The 18,603-nt window shown below is 39.8% G+C and overlaps 1 protein-coding gene across 7 annotated transcripts in view; it reads left to right on the top strand.

The window, feature by feature from the left end:
* The window catches only part of SMG7 (SMG7 nonsense mediated mRNA decay factor), a 72,282-nt gene extending 55,706 nt beyond the window's left edge, over positions 1-16,576 (top strand). For 4 of the 7 annotated variants that reach the window (XM_061187554.1, XM_061187553.1, XM_061187552.1 and 1 more), the window contains 13 exons: positions 2,178-2,248; positions 3,464-3,524; positions 4,683-4,802; positions 5,696-6,122; positions 7,987-8,131; positions 8,615-8,997; positions 9,646-10,017; positions 10,791-10,940; positions 12,901-12,981; positions 13,451-13,610; positions 14,267-14,437; positions 14,555-14,700; positions 15,322-16,576. In XM_061187554.1, the coding sequence (XP_061043537.1) occupies positions 2,178-2,248; positions 3,464-3,524; positions 4,683-4,802; positions 5,696-6,122; positions 7,987-8,131; positions 8,615-8,997; positions 9,646-10,017; positions 10,791-10,940; positions 12,901-12,981; positions 13,451-13,610; positions 14,267-14,437; positions 14,555-14,700; positions 15,322-15,435 (2,401 nt within the window). In that variant the 3' untranslated portion in view covers positions 15,436-16,576. The remainder of the gene's footprint in view (positions 1-2,177; positions 2,249-3,463; positions 3,525-4,682; positions 4,803-5,695; positions 6,123-7,986; positions 8,132-8,614; positions 8,998-9,645; positions 10,018-10,790; positions 10,941-12,900; positions 12,982-13,450; positions 13,611-14,266; positions 14,438-14,554; positions 14,701-15,321) is intronic. The other 3 variants (XM_061187555.1, XM_061187558.1, XM_061187556.1) reach the window with 3 other exon arrangements.
* Positions 16,577-18,603: the final 2,027 nt, after the last annotated feature.

The following is an 18,603-nucleotide window of genomic DNA, read 5'->3' as shown; positions in this document are numbered from 1 at the left end:
AGGAATAACTATTTCCAGTAAGGCTTTGCAGTGAGTGGGAAGTTCCTCACCTGCATATTTTGATGGTGGATATTAGGAGAGTCTCTGAAATATCTGCTTTGTGGCCCAGTATCTACACATTGACCAAGGTCACAACCTAGAAAATGTCCAAGCCACGTTTAAGACCCTGTGATCCCTCTTACTGCATACTTTTCTTTCCTCTTTTCCCCTCAAACCTAACTTTAAGTGCCTTCATTTTTGACATTGTCATGAATAGAGTTTAACAACATAGTATAGCATACTACACATCTCCTTTCTGTGCCAATGTAGGTATTAGTAAGTCATACATATTTTTAGACATTGCTTTCTTGCACCGGATTTTCATTTCTCGACCAGAGGTATACATTTTTCCTTCCCGTGTGTACTTTAGAACTTGTGTTTGGTTCAGTAACTTGTATCAGTAATGCTGTGAAAGAAGCTTTGATATTTTTATTCGGTTTTTTATTCCTGTACAGTGATCTTTTAGGCCCATTCTGTGCATTCCTATTTCTTTCTTTTTTTTTTCCTTTCTCTTTTTAATTTTATTTTGGCCATGCCACGCAGCTTGCAGGATCTTAGTTCCCTGACCAGGGACTGAACCCGGGCCATGCGCCGAGTCCTAACCACTAGACCACCAGGGAACTCCCGGTGCATTCCCATTTCTTATTGTTGCAAAGGATATTCAGCCAGAAGGAATAGTTTATTTACAAACTTTTTTCCTTTTTCTTCCCTATCATTTTCTCTTCCCCATTCCTTCTCTTAGATTTGTTGGGATCTTTAGAATTATGGCCTTGCAGGTATTTCATTCTGTCTTAAATTATGTTACTACTCATTTTAGGCTAGTGTGGGGTATTTCTCTAAAACTGAAGATTTTCCTTATACGTCTGCTATATCAAGGTGTAATAATCTTCATTTATATCTTTTAAATGATGAAAAAAACAATTCCTCTTTGTGAACTCAAAGTTTTATATATATTCAAATAACCTTCAGTTTCTTGCTTTTGGGCCTTTACAATTTCTAGAACTTGTTTTCTTCTGTACTTTTTTTGAGAGCATGTTATCTTAAGCTAACAAATGCATGAAATAGTGATGTATTTTTTTCCTTTGTAGAAAGCAAAGTTAGACTTAAGTAACCCACAGTGGGGTAAAGCAATATATCATTAAGTCATTTCTCACACTCTTCTTCTGTAGTCTGTTTCTTGAGATCTCATATTTGTTGCATAAAGACATTGTTGTTCTAGTCTAACATTCTTTTTTAGGTTATTAATCTTCTTTTTCAACTGTCTCGTAATTTGTTACACCCCCAAAGACTTGTAGCAGACATTTATTCTTCAGTGTTTATTTCATTATATATTTTTTCTATCTTATTCATTTATATTTTTTTAAGCAGCATATTCCCATATTTCAGAGTATACAACTGTCAGAAATAGTTGTCAACTTCCAGGTTTTTTCTGTGATGTGGTGATGTACATCCAATTTCTCTATCCTGGGCAACTCACCTTGGGCTTTCTTTTTTTAAAACACACTTTTCACCAACATTGGTTGTTAAATATTTCAAGAAACCTTAATGTTACCTTCAGTAGATTGTGATTATTTTTAATATTTTAACTAAATATTAAGAATATTTTTTAATATTTTGCAAACTTTGGCAAAAATTTTGTATTAGGAAACAGAGGTAAGGATATTACAGCAATGTGTGGATTTTGTTGTATCATAAAAAGGCATAGTCATCACTTTGAACAGAGAATGTGATTTGACTATGATGTAACCACACCCCCATCACAGATTAAAAACTAGTAATGGGTTCCACAACTGATAATGTATGTGAAAACTATAAAAACATAATGTGCTATTTCTCTGGTCAAAGTTTTCTCAGTAAATATCAATGTTTAAAACTGACAAATTAATTTTGCTAATTGTTAAATTAGGAGCCTGGGAAACGATCTGCAGTAGTAGGTCTCTATCATGGAAATTTGGCCCTTTTGGTGTATCTTATCTTGACACATTTGGAAATATGTTTTAGGAAATCATACAGCCTTTAAAATGCTGAAGCAAGGGAAAAATACATAGTCACGGTCCTATAGGTAACACTTTCATGGCTTATTAGTGTTCTGGTTTTTCATGCAAAAATAAAGTCTGAACTATCTGTTTAATTTACAGCATTTGGCCTTGGCTAATTTCTCTTCTGAATAGTTTCCATCCCCATGAAGAGGATCTTTCAAGTACTAATGGTAAGGGCTACCTTAACCTTGTGTCGCTGACATTGTTCTCCATCACTAATAGTCGGCTTAAGGCCAGAGAAAAACAGGGTTTTGTTCTTAAGTGTTTGACTTTAAATGCAGTAACTCAGAAGTGACTTTGAGCTCTGTATTGATTAAGTGGGTGGAAATAGAGGTAATGTTCTTCCAGTTCTCTCAGTAGCTTATTCTCCTGTTTAGCTACATATGCATAGGAGCCCAGAGAGTGTAGTACCTTCAGATTCTTTCCATCTTCCTTTCCTCCTCATTCTTAGTAGGTTTTTTTAAAGGAACTAATGTGAACAGCATTATTCTGTCAAAGTAATACTTGCTTATCATAGAACATTTGGGACATACAAACATAACACAAGTCACCCTTAATTCTCTCATACAGAGATACTTTCTGTACTATTCACATGATAGTGTATTTTCTTTGAAGCTTTTACTTATGTGTACATACACACAACCTGCATGTGATTGATATCAGATACAACTTTGTACCTGCTTTATAATTTAACACTACATTGTTAGCCTTTTCCTTTGTCATTTAAACATTTTGGAACATGATTTTTACAGGCTGCTTAATATTCCGTCCTGTGGCTCTGCCATAATTTATTTTATCATTGTCCATTTGCTTAAAAAATTTCCCCATTATAAATAATCCTGCACTGAACAATCCGTAGTTGACTCCTTTCTGATTATTTTTCTTCCGTTACATCAGTGCCCCTCAAGCATCATATTTGCAAATGAATCACCTGGGATCTTGTTAAAATGCAGTTTATGACTCAGTAGGTTTGGGATAATGCCCAAGATTCTGTATTTCTTACAAGCTCCCAAGTGATGTCATTGTTGGTATTCAATACTTTGAGTTAACAAGGAGATAATCTAAACATTGTGATTAATGGATCTGAGGCTTTGAATTTTTAAGGCTGCTAGGGGGGAAAAAAGTCCATTGTACCCATCCTCCTTAACAATGAGTAGTAGGTGAGTATTAGGACAATGTCTAGGGCCCAAAGGCAACATGCAGGGGTTTGACAGGTAAGTTATTCTATCAAGATTACTATAAAGAAGAGCAGAGAACTATGAACATTATAGTTTCTTTCTGTCTAAAAAATACTTTTTTTTTTTTTAATTTAAGAAGTAATATCCTGCTGAACGACAATATTTTAATTAAGATATTTACACATCTTGTTTTCTGCCCTTCTGTAGCTACACCACTTCCAGAGGAGTTTGAGTTACAAGGATTCTTGGCTTTGAGACCTTCTTTCAGGTAGATGGCTTTTATCACTGTTTACCTAGAGTATAAAAAAGCTTCCTAATCAACTTCCCTGTATTGTCCATTCTATTCTGCTTCAGCAATTATATTTTTAAAGTACAGGCTTGATGATGTCCCATTACTAATACAAAAACTTCAATTTACCCATCCCCAGTTGTTATAATATCTTTTTTAGCTTAATGTCCAAATGCTTAGTTTTTCAGTCATATTTCCTGCCACTTTCACCTTCCTCCCCTCCAGTACTTACCCATATTATACATACACTATGTCCTGTACTTGAATAGCTCTGTGTATTTATTCCTCCAAAACTTTGTTCATGCTATGCCTAGAACATTCCCACTTCCTCTTTTGCCCTTCCCTTACCAACCTGTTAGCACTTAACCATACCTGTCCAAGGTCCAGCTCAGGTATCACTTAACTCTGTGAAACCTTTTCAAAGCTTATCAGAAGAAACTAACCCTTCTTTATTATGCTTCTCTTATTCTTTGTTTAGCTTTTATTTCTTCAGATTAAATCATAATTATTTGTTCCTTAAGGTAGGGACTATTTCTCATTTATCTTTGTATCCTTAGTATCTGACCTACTGCCTAGCAATTCTTAGATGCTGCTTCTTTTTTTTTTTTTTTTAAAGATAGCTTAATGAGAAATCTGAAAAATCCTTATTTTTAAGGTTGACTTACCTTTCTAATGTCAGTTAGTTCTTTGCTCTATGTACTTTATGATATGTATACATTTTTTCTGATTTAGATTGGGCCACCTTAAAGTGGATAGATTAATACTATTTGTTAGAATAGGCATTTCAGAGACCCTTAGCATTGCCATGGTCATTTGAAGTAAGTTACTTATAATGCAAGGTTAGTGTTAATGAAAACTTTATTCTTATGATAAAAGAATCTTTCCTAATAAAAGATGGTGATTTATTTGAGCTCCTCCGTGAGAAAGTGAAATATAAGTAAAAATATCACATTAATATAGTGAATTTTGCATATTGTCTTTTCTACTTTGTTTCATTGTATTTACAATCTTTGGGAGCGTAAATAAATTCAAACAAATGCAGTTGCTTACATTAAATAGCTAACCTGTATGGAAAAATCTGCAGCCATTGCAGTTCATTAGGTTTAATTTTGTATAATTTGCTTATATCAATTTTAGGAACTTGGATTTTTCCAAAGGCCACCAGGGTATTACAGGAGACAAAGAGGGTCAGCAAAGACAAATACGACAGCAGCGCTTGATCTCTATAGGCAAATGGATCGCAGATAATCAGCCAAGGTATTCCTCATCAGATACACACACAGCCCCCACATGAGTTTTAGACTTGGTATAATGCTATTGATTGTAAACTCTTAAGTCAAAATGTTGGTAACACAGCATCAAACTATGACCCTAATGATCATACGTATCTGTTTATTTAACCTCTGTTCTCTCATTACACTGCCTATTTTAGAGGAGTTTGCCTTGTTGCCACTGTTTATCATGAGCTTTTTCTCCAATTTATAAACATCTATATAAATCTAACTAAATTGTATATTCACAGTTATGGTGATTTGTACTGACAGGGGCATGGTGGTCAGTTTCAGTCAAGACAGACCAGGATGGTGCTAGTTAAATATAAAGCAGGTATGGTAGTTGGTGTAATAGACAGGGCATAGGTTTTAGAGTCAGATAGATTTGAATTCAGTGTCTAGTTCTGCCACTTCCCCAGGTGTGTGTGCTTAGGATCTCTGTGGTTGATTATAACCTTTCCAAAGTCAGTAACTGTTTCATATTCATTTTTGTATTCAGGTTCATATTATACTGTAAGCACTCACATGGTTGCATATTTGAATAAACTTAATACCTCGGAGCTTCAGTTTTCACGCCTATAAAACAGGAATTATAGCTGCTTCAAGGGCCTAGTCTAGTGTCTTGTGCTTAAAACATGCTGAGTAAATGTAGCTGTACTTATTAGAAAACGTTAAAAGGGCATGGGAATGTGTGGTGGTGATGTTCAGTGGGATAATGAGAATCTGAGTTCACATAACTGCTTTTTATGTTACCTGAATCCACACCGTCATACCCTGCTGTTTCCCACATTTTAAGGCTGTGGGACCCATACACAGTTCAGTTGTTATTGTCTTTTAGATTTGTGTTTTTCATATATGGATTTATTTTTACTTTTTTAGGCTGATTCAGTGTGAAAATGAGGTAGGGAAATTGTTGTTTATCACAGAAATCCCAGAGTTAATACTGGAAGACCCCAGTGAAGCCAAAGAGAACCTCATTCTGCAAGAAACAACCATCATAGAGTCACTGGCTGTGGATGGGAACCCAGGACTGAAATCAGTGCTGTCTACAGGCCGAAATCTAAGCAACAACTGTGACACAGGAGAGAAACCAGTGGTCACCTTCAAAGAGAACATTAAGCCACGAGAAGTGAACAGAGACCAAGGAAGAAGTTTTCCTCCCAAAGAGGTGAGAAGGGACTATAGCAAAGGAATAACTGTAACTAAGAATGATGGAAAGAAGGACAACAACAAGAGGAAAACAGAAACCAAGAAATGCACCTTAGAAAAGTTACAGGAAACAGGAAAGCAGAATGTGGCAGTGCAGGTAAGCTGTATTTGAACTATAAAGCAGCTAGAGGAAGGCTCACACAAAAGGCAAGATTTTTCATTTTGTTCCTAAAGCCTTGAGAATTGACTATTCTGGAAGCTTCAATGCATTCTTAGAAGGCTGCATAGTAAGGTCATGTAAAGAACTATGGTAGATGGGTACTCCACCAACTCTCAGGAATTGTAATGTGAGTGAAAAAAATCTCAACCTGATTTTTGTCAGTTCTCTCCAGTTTAAGTGGCTGGAAATGACCAGTTGCAGAGCTATCAATTTCACAAAGAATTACATTTTCTTTGGAAGGTATAATTGTGATTTATTAATGCTATAGTGGAAAATTTGGGGTCTTTTATAGATCCCATAGAACCAAGTATATTAAGGCTTACATGGTGGTTTTTTGTTTTTCAGATTCACTATACAAAATAAAATATATTCTTGGGGAAAGATGAGGCTATTTTCCTTGACATTTATACCTGCCCCAGCTAGTAGCATTATATAACCTCAGTGTTATCCTGGCTCATAGGAATTTGTAAAGCAAGAACCCAAGTCTCTTGCTGGGAAAGGATAAACACTGCTCAGTTATTTGTGACTTTTCTTTTAAATACACACACACACACCCCTTTACACACACACACGCACACACACCTTTCCAAGGAGATACAGATGATTTCATATAAACAAAAGGGTCTTTACTCTGTGCTGGTTTTATTAACACCGCTAATGTTTGTAGCCATTTGATTATTAACACATTTTGGCAAATGTATTTATTTACAGTAGGCATGAGGAATCTTACAGTTTTGAAGTCTGCTTGCAAATAAACATTACCTGCAGTGCATTTCCCTTACAGTTTTTTGCGGGGAAAGGGAGAAATAAGAACATAGTAGTTCTGTTTTAAGGTTAATAATAGGGGAAGAAACAGAGAAAAACATGGTAGAAATTGAGGAAAGGCACAGAGAGAGTGAGAGGTGTTGGGGAAAGGCAAGGAAGAAAACAAAAGAATTATAAGGCCGCAGGACCAGGGTTTTAGGGATAAAGAGTTCAGCATTTCCTGCCTGCTCTGGCTCTGTCCTCTGAAACTGCCTCTCCAAAAGGTCCAGACGGAAACTAAAATCTCTTTTCTGGTCTCTCATCCTTTTTAAATCTGACTATTGATGATTAAAGAAAACCTGACAATAGTCAATATATCACCATCCTCTACCTCATCCTGAGTTTTCTATAAATGCTACCTATTTTTTCTCATTTTACTCATCTTTACATTACTTGAGCAGTGCATATGGCATCTACTTCTCTCCAGCTCCATGTGTAGGATCTCAGGCCTGTTTCTTACTGCTGAAAGTATCCTTATTTATTCTGGGGGTGGTAGGGTTGCAGGGTGGAGCGTGGATGCCTGACTGATAACCCTTAAAGCTGCCCAGATGGAGTTAAACTGAGGGCCAAAAGTGTCTCATCTGTGGATTAGTGGTCATTATTCATTCATAATTCATGTACATTAAGAGAATACAGGGCCCTGGGGCCCATGACAGTGGCTTAAGATCATAAGCAGCTTTTTAAGCCTGTTGGCATCAGGTGTCTCGTTTGTAAAACAAATGAGTTCTCAGGTCTTCTCTGTTATTTTGTACTTTTATGATATTGTGAAAGCAAAATAATTATACAAGTAAAACTAAGCCCTTATAGCTTTTTTTGGCAATTAAATAATTTGACTTTCCCATTTTTAATTTAGGTGAAGTGAAATATCTGCAGCATATACTTTTTTTTGGGGGGGGGACATAGTAGGATTTTAAATACTTTCTTAGAGTAGGTGCTTCTTTCTGACACGTTTGAGTTTCAGATTATTATAGATAGTTTTGCTTCTGCTTGGTCATAGGTAAAATCCCAGACAGAATTAAGAAAGACTCCAGTGTCTGAAGCCAGGAAAACACCTGTAACTCAAGCCCCAAGTCAAGCAAGTAACTCCCAGTTCATCCCCATTCATCACCCTGGAGCCTTCCCTCCTCTTCCCAGCCGGCCAGGTAAATACATGTTTTGTAGTTTCTTCTGCTGAATTCCATCTGTGTAGGAGTTTCTGTTAACCCACTGAGAAATTTTAGACTCTGAGTGACATTACTAAACCATAATGTTAAAAGGTGTAAGGGAGTTCTCTTTTCCCTAATGTTTATGAAATTGTTTTTTGAGCCATTTCTCTGTAGTTTATGTACAAGTGTATGCTTGTTATTATGAAGGAATTCCTGTCACTAAACATGGCATCTAAGAAACTGCCTTTAGGATACTCCAGTTACCTCCGTGGATAGAAGTAGCAGCCAATAGTCTATATTTAATTCTTGAAATCAGGTTATACATTGACACTTGATCAGTCTTACTTGATGGTTGATCCCTGTCTTTTATAATTTATTAGAAGACCTCTTCTCCACCCCAGCCCAAAATGACTGTACTATTTTTTGTCTTTCTTTTGCTAAGTTTCCTTAGAACTAAAGCTATGTTCTTCTGTTTTGAAGGGTTCCCGCCCCCAACCTATGTTATCCCCCCTCCTGTGGCGTTTTCTATGGGCTCAGGTTACACCTTCCCAGCTGGTGTTTCTGTCCCGGGAACCTTTCTTCAGCCTACAGCTCACTCTCCAGCAGGAAACCAGGTGCAAGCTGGGAAACAGTCCCACATTCCTTATAGCCAGCAACGGCCCTCTGGACCAGGGCCGATGAACCAGGGACCTCAACAACCACAGCCACCTTCCCAGCAACCCCTTACATCTTTACCAGCTCAGCCAACAGCACAGTCTACAAGCCAGTTGCAGGTTCAGGCTCTAGCTCAGCAGCAACAATCCCCTACAAAAGCTGTGCCGGCTTTGGGGAAAAGCCCTCCTCACCACTCTGGATTCCAGCAGGTAAGTTACAGCTGTGTGTACTGTCCAGCTGAAGTAAGGAGAGGGGAAGGTTGAAATTATTCCGTGTTTGGTTAATTAAAAATACTAGTTAAGCATTCAGCTACTTCTTGCTTAGACTTGTAATGATTATGGGAACACATAAGTCTTCTCTTTGCTGTTTAGGAAGGTTCAGGTGTTCTCCTTTTTACTTTTGTAAAGGACAGTAGATCTTAACTACCATTCTTTGCTGCTACTACTTGTCAGCTTTATAGAAAAGGATTTTCTGTAAATAATTTCCTCTATTTGAACCTAACTACAGAAGGGAAATAGTATCGTAATCTTGATGAGGTGTCAGTGATACCAGTCTTAAATAATTTGTCATCCCACAGCACTTGAAGCAGAAGGAGAAATGTGTGCGTGCCCACCCACACTCACACCCTCATTTATTAAACCTCTTAAATAATGGAACTGAAAGGGAACATGAGTTCAGTGCCCTTAATCTGTTCCCAGAAAGCTCTGTGTATTGAAAAACTTAGAGTAAACAAAACTGCATTGCCCAGAGTTTTGTTGGTGGTAAAATCTCTCAGATTCATTCTGTGATTCCTGAGTACTGAGTGTAAGTAACATTGCATTTTATCCTCATCTTGCTGACAGGCATCTCTTTTTTAGTATCAACAGGCGGATGCCTCCAAACAGCTGTGGAATCCCCCTCAGGTTCAAGGCCCATTAGGGAAAATCATGCCTGTGAAACAGCCCTACTACCTTCAAACCCAAGACCCCATAAAACTGTTTGAGCCGTCATTGCAACCTCCTGTAATGCAGCAGCAGCCTCTAGAGAAAAAAATGAAGCCTTTTCCCATGGAGCCATATAACCATAATCCCTCAGAAGTCAAGATCCCAGAATTCTACTGGGATTCTTCCTACAGCATGGCTGATAACAGAGCTGTAATGGCACAGCAAGCCAACATGGACCGCAGGGGCAAACGGTCACCGGGAGTCTTCCGTCCAGAGCAGGATCCTGTGCCCAGGATGCCATTTGAGGTGTGTGTCTTTCCTATCACCAGGCACTTCAGAGTTAGGTCTGGGGGTGCATGTCCTTTAAATTTCTCACGTAGATGTTTATAAAGGTCATTCTGCTTCATTAGTGCTGCAGAATGCTGCTGGGTAAATGGGTGCAGCGTTTGGTCTCCTCTTTGCAATTGCATAGTATGCTTGATTTGGGGGAGCTGAAGACTTCTGTTCCTGATTTTGACCTGGGATGGTCTGGCAGAGAAATCACGTGCAGAAATCTCTAACACAGCGTGTTAGAGAAGCTTGAGACAGAGCTCCTCTCAGTTGGGCTGAATCATCTAAGTTTAAAAATAGGTTTATTGCGTATTTAAACAACTTGTTTTGTGAGAGGAACAAAGCCAGTTATCTTTGATAGTGGAGTTCCCTGTCCTTGCGCTTTTTACTCATGAGAACAGGTATCTGTTTGTAACTTTTAAAGAAGCTGTTTCTCTGTTTGTTAGCACAAGATAGGCTAATCACTTGCTCCTTTGCATTGTTTTACTCACTGCCCACATTAACCTTTTATGTTCTGCTCTGTCACTACTTTTGCTTCTTTCTGTTGTCTCAATCTTTCTCTACCATTGTCCTTGTGTCACTTTGCTTTGGTGTTTCAGAGCCTTTTCCTCTTTGCATAATACTGTCTCACTATTCATTACTTCTTCCTCCTTGACTTCAGTTGCCTTCATCCCCCCTAATCATGCTACTACTCCTTTGTGCTTTTGTCATCCCTTATTGCATCTCACTGTGATCCTTTCTGTCACTAGGACCCCAAGGGCTCCCCTCTGCTTCCTCCGGACCTGTTAAAGAGTCTGGCTGCCTTGGAGGAAGAGGAAGAGCTGATTTTTTCTAACCCTCCTGATCTTTACCCAGCTCTGCTGGGGCCTCTCGCCTCTCTTCCTGGACGAAGCCTCTTTGTATGTATTTTACATAATTCTTCTTCTTGCTGTTACCTCAGCTTCTTTTCTGAGATTTTGTAGTACTTGGAATAGGTGGTTTCTTCTTTCTAGGGCTTTCCTTTTTTACAGAATTTTAAAACTTATTTCCTGATTGCCCAAACTAACCTTCAAATGGTAGTAGAACATAGCAAAACATGTCTGACTCCATAGTTTCCCCAAATCTTATAGTTATAGCTTTGTTACATGTTATCCAAAAAGCATCCTGCAGGGCTGGTCACACACAGAATGTGATGCTGGCCAATTAACTTACTTTTCAGGTATCATTTCCACCTGGACCCAGGAATTTTAGGTGTCATTTAATCTTGTTTAGGAACAGTGAGATTTTTCCTCATGTATTCAAAATATGAAATGAAATAATGTTCTAGATTTTTTACTGAATAAAAAAATTCTAGATTGATTTTACCGAACAGTATGTGGTTCTTTTCTGTTTGGTTAACTAAGAGCCCTGATCTAAATTCAGAGCCAGATTCATAAACAGAATGAGTGAAAATGAAAAGGACTCTATTTATAAACATTGTTGGAGTACCATAAATGAGTGAACACAGAGATAAATAACTAGAATGACATAAAGTCTAAGAATTGATTAGTGGTATCTTTTAAAAATAACCTTCTGTAACCCAGTGTGCATTTCAAAGGATGCCATTGTTTACATATTTTACTAAGGTGGGGGGACTGTAAGAAAGATGTATGCTGTGAGGTGTTTCCCCCGCTCCCTTCACGCCATCTTAAAAAAACATAAAACACTTCTTGAGTTCCACTTTCTCGCTGTTTCTTTCCCATAAACACGGGGTAAGAAAACATTCGTAAGATTAAAGTGCATTGATTTTAGTATTAGGAGAACTGAAAGCTGCTTAATGGCTCTCGTGACAAACTGTCATCCCTGGCACTTGAAGTTCCCTTAAGAATTTTCCTGAGTGAGTGCCCACAGAGACCTCTCACTTCCCCCACCAAAATTAGCAGAAATAAAAGATCCCCTAGACACTTGAACAGTCGTAGTGCAATGGCAGTGCCTAGAGGTTGTGGAATGTCCAGCTACTAAACTGTTGCCTCTACGTGTTTGCCTTTCTTGCTGCTATTTTTTGCTGGGGTGGCTTGAGGGACAGGCGGGGGAGGGCGTCTCTGTACACTAGTTTCCTAATCCCTTAGTTCCTGTTGTGCTTGCCCCTTCCGTTGGAAATGAAGCTGATGGTGGAAAAAGCGGAGGGGGGCCTTTTAGTGGGTTTTTTTTCATGTTTAAAAAAACCTTACGGTAGCCCTTCTTATATTTAACATCGTTAATGATGTGTGTGAAAGTGCCTTGCATGTAGCAGGTGTTTAATAAATGCTTTGTTGACCAACAATTCAGTGACAGTGAGCATCAGAGATTCAGCTTTTTTTTCCCTAATAACTTTCTTAGGGCCAATAAATGTAAGCTTGACCTCAGCAACTATTTTAATATATACCACAAATAGAGTTGTTAGGAGCCATGCTAACAAAACCAGTTGTCAAATGGATTTAAAGGCTTTTTAAAAGTCATTAATGTCAGTGTTTTAAAAATTTAAGGAGAAAACAGTGCCAGATTAGTTCCCCTTCTTGTTTTGAGAGTATTTTAAATGCAACTGTTGACAAAGGGCTTCCTGAGGTTCTTGCCTAGTGAACACTCCAAACTGCCAGTTTCCAGGGTCCCTGCCAGGATCTCTGTGCTAGATTAGAGGTGCTGATCAGGAGGGTTCTGTCTGACTCACCTGTGACAACTGGCACTTATCTGGTGTCATGGTATTAATGGATTTGAATTTATATCTTCTAAGCTTTAAATTGTACAAGATAGGTGAGTACAAGTATGCTTAAATTGTGGTCTTTTGGTTGCATGGTATCTTAAAGTTAATATTAAGAAAATGGAAGGCATAATTTAACTACCTTTTTTTCCGGGACTGTGAAGAAATCCTTATTGGAGAAGCCCTCAGAGCTCATGTCACATTCATCCTCTTTCCTGTCGCTCACCGGATTCTCTCTCAATCAGGTGCGTAAACAGTGAAGCATCCTGCTTTGTGCTTTTATTGTGGGCTAGTATTTTCTTTCCCGTTCTATTTCAGTATGTCTGTTTTTCCTTTCTCTTCCATATATTGGTGTTTTCCAGGTATTTGATTTTATTCCCCACCCCTCTTTGATTAGGGTACACTAGAGACTTGTATACGTTTGAATTGTTTAACTTCTCATTAATATTAAAGTCTCTGGGGCTCTGTTGTTCAGCAAGTAAATTATTCATACTTTCTAACCCAGGTGGTTTACATAGAGCAAAATAAAGGGTGAGGGAAAGTAAAAGGCAAATGAATTAAACGGGAAAACTGAAAGAAACAGAAGTAAAAGCCTTCAAAAGTTTGTCTTGCAAAGAAAGGCTTAAGATAAGCATCCATGAGCATGAACACTGCATTTTCTTAAATCTCTGTCTTTGGCGTGAGTTTGTTAACTTGGTGGTCATTGTCTTTCAGGAAAGATACCCAAATAACAGCGTGTTCAATGAGGTATATGGGAAAAACCTGACAAGCAGCTCTAAAGCAGAACTTAATCCCTCATTGGCCCCCCAGGAAACATCATTGTACTCCCTTTTTGAAGGGACTCCGTGGTCTCCATCACTTCCTGCCAGTTCAGGTATTGACTAGTCTTTAAATTATAGACCTTGCATTTCCCGTACACTCAAGTTGATTAAGAGATAGTATGATTGTGTTTTGGTGGTTTTTGTTTGTATTTTGTTGTTATTTGTTTTTAAAGTAACTTCTGAAGGAAAATAGGAAAAAAAGCCTGATGAACTGGTTCACATGATAAATGACAGTAAAAAGCTGTTTTACATCCTCAGTAATGAGCAGAGTTGTAAGGGAGAAAAATACGAGTTTTATCTTAAGGTTTGCATCTATTTTTTAGTTTTATTTGTAGATACTCGTTCTTTGCAGGAAAAGTTGCACTTTTAAAAATACAGAGTTAATAGTAATTTTTAAGGTTAGGCAATTCTGTTCTGATAGAGAAGAGCAGTTATACTTATCTGAAAGAGGCACACCAAAAGAATGCATTTATTTGACAAAACTGTGTACTGTTTTATTTGTAAGGCAAGGAACGTGCCTTAGGCATGCACAGCAAGACAGACGAGTGCATTTGGTAGGGTCCCTTTTGGGGCCTTTATTTGCCTTTCTCCTGAAACCCTGTGGTTATTGTTAACAGAATTTAAGTGATCAGATCTACAGGAAACTTTCATTCTTGGCATGTTTGGGAAACATCTTTGTTTAATGTCCTGCGTTGCTATTATTTCATAGATCATTCAACACCAGCCAGCCAATCTCCTCATTCCTCCAACCCAAGCAGCCTGCCAAGCTCCCCTCCGACACACAACCACAATTCTGTCCCATTCTCCAATTTTGGACCCATTGGGACTCCAGATAACAGGGATAGGAGAACTGCAGATCGGTGGAAAACTGATAAGCCAGGTGAGATCCAGACTTCATTGCTTAGCAAAAGTGAAAGAACTTACTCTACCCTTCGCTGGCTTTTGGCATTTGGCAATGATAGAACAACTTGAATTATTCTTATCTCTTCATTCCTAGCCATGGGTGGGTTTGGCATTGATTATCTCTCAGCAACATCATCCTCTGAGAGCAGTTGGCATCAGGCCAGCACTTCAAGTGGCTCCTGGACAGGCCATGGCCCATCCATGGAGGATTCTTCTGCTGTCCTCATGGAAAGCCTAAAGGTGAGTGGATCAGGAACAAGAACCACAACAGATGTCTCTGCTTTCATTCACATAAATGGCTAATCTTATTCCTAAGGCCCTTAGGATTGATTCATAGCACATATCTAGCAAAGTCCTAGAAGCATGGTCTGCCTTATAAGATTCTTGAATAGGACTTTTTTTTTTTAATTTGTGAATTCACTAGTGATAAAGCAGTATCCTCAGGGGGACAGACATGAAGGTTTTAGTTGGATTCTAAGATTAAGAAAATTCGGACTCACCTTGGAATATTTTATTTTAAGCCTTTTCTGAACAAGTCAGAGAAGGGCATCTAATTTCAGAAATGTTTTGTTTGCCTGAAACCTTTCTGGTAAATGCTCTGGTCTCACATGGAGCTGAGTTTAGCAAAAAGACTCTATATAAAACATACTTTCACCTTTTGGTTTAAAATGATCTTAATGGGAACTAACCTGTCTTGAAGACCTGGTCTTAAAACAACTTTTTCTAATAGCTGGGGTTTTTTTTAGGGTTTGGGAATCTTGGGGCATATATGCCTTTATGTTTGGCTGGGATCGAAAAACAAATCCCTTAAAGACAACCAGGCATTTGACCTCTGCTGACAAGCTCTGGGCTGTTTTTCAGTCTATCTGGTCCAGTTCCATGATGCATCCTGGACCTTCCGCTTTGGAGCAGCTGTTAATGCAGCAGAAGCAGAAGCAGCAGCGGGGACAAGGCACCATGAACCCTCCACACTGAGGCCAGAGTGGCAACCCTGGGAACGAAGGCTCCATAAACCATGGCATGTTGGGTTTGCAGGACTGGCCCACGCAGTCCCCTGCAGGTGGCAGCCCTCTTTTCTGTTTCTCGCTGTTGAGAGGGTGTAAGTGTTCCACCAGCCCGCTGAGTGTGCACGAAATGTCTGCAGTGCAGCAAAAAGAAAAAACCATCAGGAACTCTCCGTCCCCCCGGGGCCTTCCGGAGGGAGAGAGGAACTGCTGTTTGTCTCACTCAGTTACCTGATATCACCGCCTTTCACCTTCTCCATCGTGCATGTCCCCAGCCACATGGGAAGTGAAAGCTGAGAAGGGAAGGCAGATGGGAGAAGCCAATGGGAACGTCTCAGTCCTTTTTTTCCTCTTTGGGGAATAAAATAGGAATCCATTAATGATTGCTTTGCTGACTGAGAATGTAGTTGAAATTATTCCTGAACATCTTTTATTATTGTTATTCCTCTCAGTAGTAAGATATCACACTGAATTCTTCCACACACGGATGTGCTTCTTCTAGTCAGTGTGTAGCAAAGCAAGCCCCGTGCACTGCTCCTGTGAGAGGTTGGTGGTGACAGGATGGGGAAACTGACCTCTTCGGCCAGTGGAAATGTTCCATAAGGGAGAGGACAAGGCCTCAACTTTCACTCCGAAGGTTCTGGTGGGCCCTCCTCTGGCCTGGAGACTCCAGCAGGAAATGCCCTTCACTCTGTAGGTGCTTGAGCCCCAGTCGAGGATGCAGCGCGGGTGGTGGTGCTGGGCTGGACTGGCAGACAAGCTGCTGTAGGGTTTTAAATGAACGTTTTTGATTCCTGTACATTGTACGGTAGCAAAGCAGGCAGTCCCACAGAAGGCAGGCTGGTCCGTTCGTGGCCTGACACATTTGAATAGGCAGAAGCTTTCAGTGTGGTTATTTTTTGTTTGGTTGGTTTTTGTGCCCCCATCCTACTTACCACCCACCTCCTCCTGTCCCTACCTCCACCCCTTTTCTACCCTGTGCTGTGTGCTAGTAATCGTTATTATTCCTAACATGCACAACATCTCGCCAAGAAGCAACAGCGTGGGGTCCAGCAGCTGGGGCCCAAAAGACAGTCTGAAGAAGAAAGAAGCAGCAGCAGCGGCGTCTGCATAGCCCACCGAGGGGCCAGGCCCCTGCCCGGCTGCAGTCTCCCAGCCTCCACGTTCAGAGTGAAATTCAAGGCAACACAGACACGTGTGCATCATGCAGAGAAGAAAACACAAGGAAGTCCATTCTGGAAAAGGCGGAAGAAAGGAAAATAAACTTTTATTTGATATTTATTAGAAGGAAAGAGGACTGAAAATTTTCTTGTGTAGAAACAGAAGGACAGCATTTCTGATAGTCATTTCCTGGAAAAGTAATATTTTAAGGGGAAATTATGGAAACAATCTAAATGTCCAATTGCTGTGCTAGTGGTAGGGTTTATTTTCTGGGAGAGCTCTCCTTTGCGTGTGTGTGTGTGTGTGAGTGTGTGTGCGCACATGCCCGTCTGCTCCCCCCGAGGGGAGGGGTGATGCGTGTGAGTGTGTGGAGCTAGCGTGGGACTTAAGAGCTGGAAAACAGCTGCAGAGCAAAGCACATCCAGGAGCCCCGGTCGTCACTGGAGTCTGGGCAACCCCAGCAATGAAAAGGGGTGAGATTCATGCTCATTGCTCTTCCGAGAGAGTGGTTGGAGTCCTGTATGCTTACATTATTGCTCTTTTAGTTTGACATGGTGTTTGGGTTTTGTTTTGTTGTGTTTTATTTTTTTGAAAGGTCCCAAAGGGTGAAGTCCCCCACCCAATGGCAATATGAAACCCTTTGTGCTTCTCTCCAGCCCCTTCCCCGTGTCCACCTTTCTCCCTTTCCCTCCGTCCCGAGCCTCCTTCCCTGCTGCCGTTACCCACTTTGTGTGTTTGAGCTCTGCATTCAGGCAGCTGCAACATTCCAGTGTTTGAACTGTCACCGATTCCTGCACCCTTGACAAGCTAACCAGGTTCACCGTCTCGGTCCCACGTAGTGCCCACGTCCCATCTACAGCCCCATTTCTGCATGAGAATTTGGTGTTTGGAATGTTTTCTGACTCTTGGGGCGGGGTTCCTCGCCTTATCATCCTCAGTGTGGAGTAATGAGGAGGGAGAGGAGAATCTTCATCAGAAACTGGTTTTGTGTAGTAAACTTTCTTTTGTGTTTATTTTTTTGTTTTTGTTTTTTGTTTTGGTCTGTCTGTGCAAGACCTGCAGCTGCTGAAATCAGCTTTGCCTTTAATTAAACCATGTTCTCTCCAACCAGATCTGTGTATAGATTGTTTCTTTTTTATCCTAAAAGAAAATCCAACTTAAAAAACAAAAACTTAAACTACTTACAAGTCACCTAGGGGAAAGCAAAGAAGGTCAAAAATCAAATATGCTTCAGGGTTATTTTTGCTTTTAGTAATGTTCCTAACCAATGTGCAGGATTATGGAAAGGGATGGGTAGAAAGAAACTGTCGATCCTTTTAACAGCTCAGCGTTTTTATTCTTATTGTCACCCTTAATAAAGCAGCTCAGAGATCGTTTATCCTTTTGGCCCAGTAAACTCACAAGTGTGATAAGCAGCAACAGTAATTGGTGTTCTTTGCTTTGGGGTCGTATTTCTTCAAGTTGTGTCCCGTATTTCCAGTGGTAGCCTGCTGGGCCTTTGCCACGTGCCAGAAGCCAGCACCACAGCTCACCAGTGTGTGTGCATGCCCAGCAGCTGCCCTTTCACCGTGATGCTGATTCAGTCTACACTTCATTTCCTAACTAACTGTGCTTTTCACACGCACCTACACACTTGGAAAATTGTTAACAAAGCCACATGTATTCTACAAAAGGAAGTGGGGGGATTAAGGCCAGGTCTTTAGTATTTATGGAAAACTCTCACCCAAGTTAACCGTGAAAAACTGGGCCATTTCGTTAAATGATAACCAGCATAAAGCAATAGCATTCGATCATGTATATTACTAGAATACGTATTATAAAATGTTACCTAGTAGGGTAGTACTAACCAACTGGCTTCCTGAACACAGCTGCTTTTCATTTCTTATTTATTAGTGGCATACATTCATTATTGAACTCTTAACAAATGTTCCTCCCTGAGAACACATGAAGGGATGTAGTTCTAGTATTTTAATTTTCT

This window comes from Eubalaena glacialis, chromosome 3, assembly GCF_028564815.1.
Source record: "Eubalaena glacialis isolate mEubGla1 chromosome 3, mEubGla1.1.hap2.+ XY, whole genome shotgun sequence".
Taxonomy (NCBI): Eukaryota; Metazoa; Chordata; class Mammalia; order Artiodactyla; family Balaenidae; genus Eubalaena; species Eubalaena glacialis.
The sequence above is the reverse complement of the archived record's forward strand: the minus strand, read 5'-3'. Positions and strand labels throughout refer to the sequence as shown.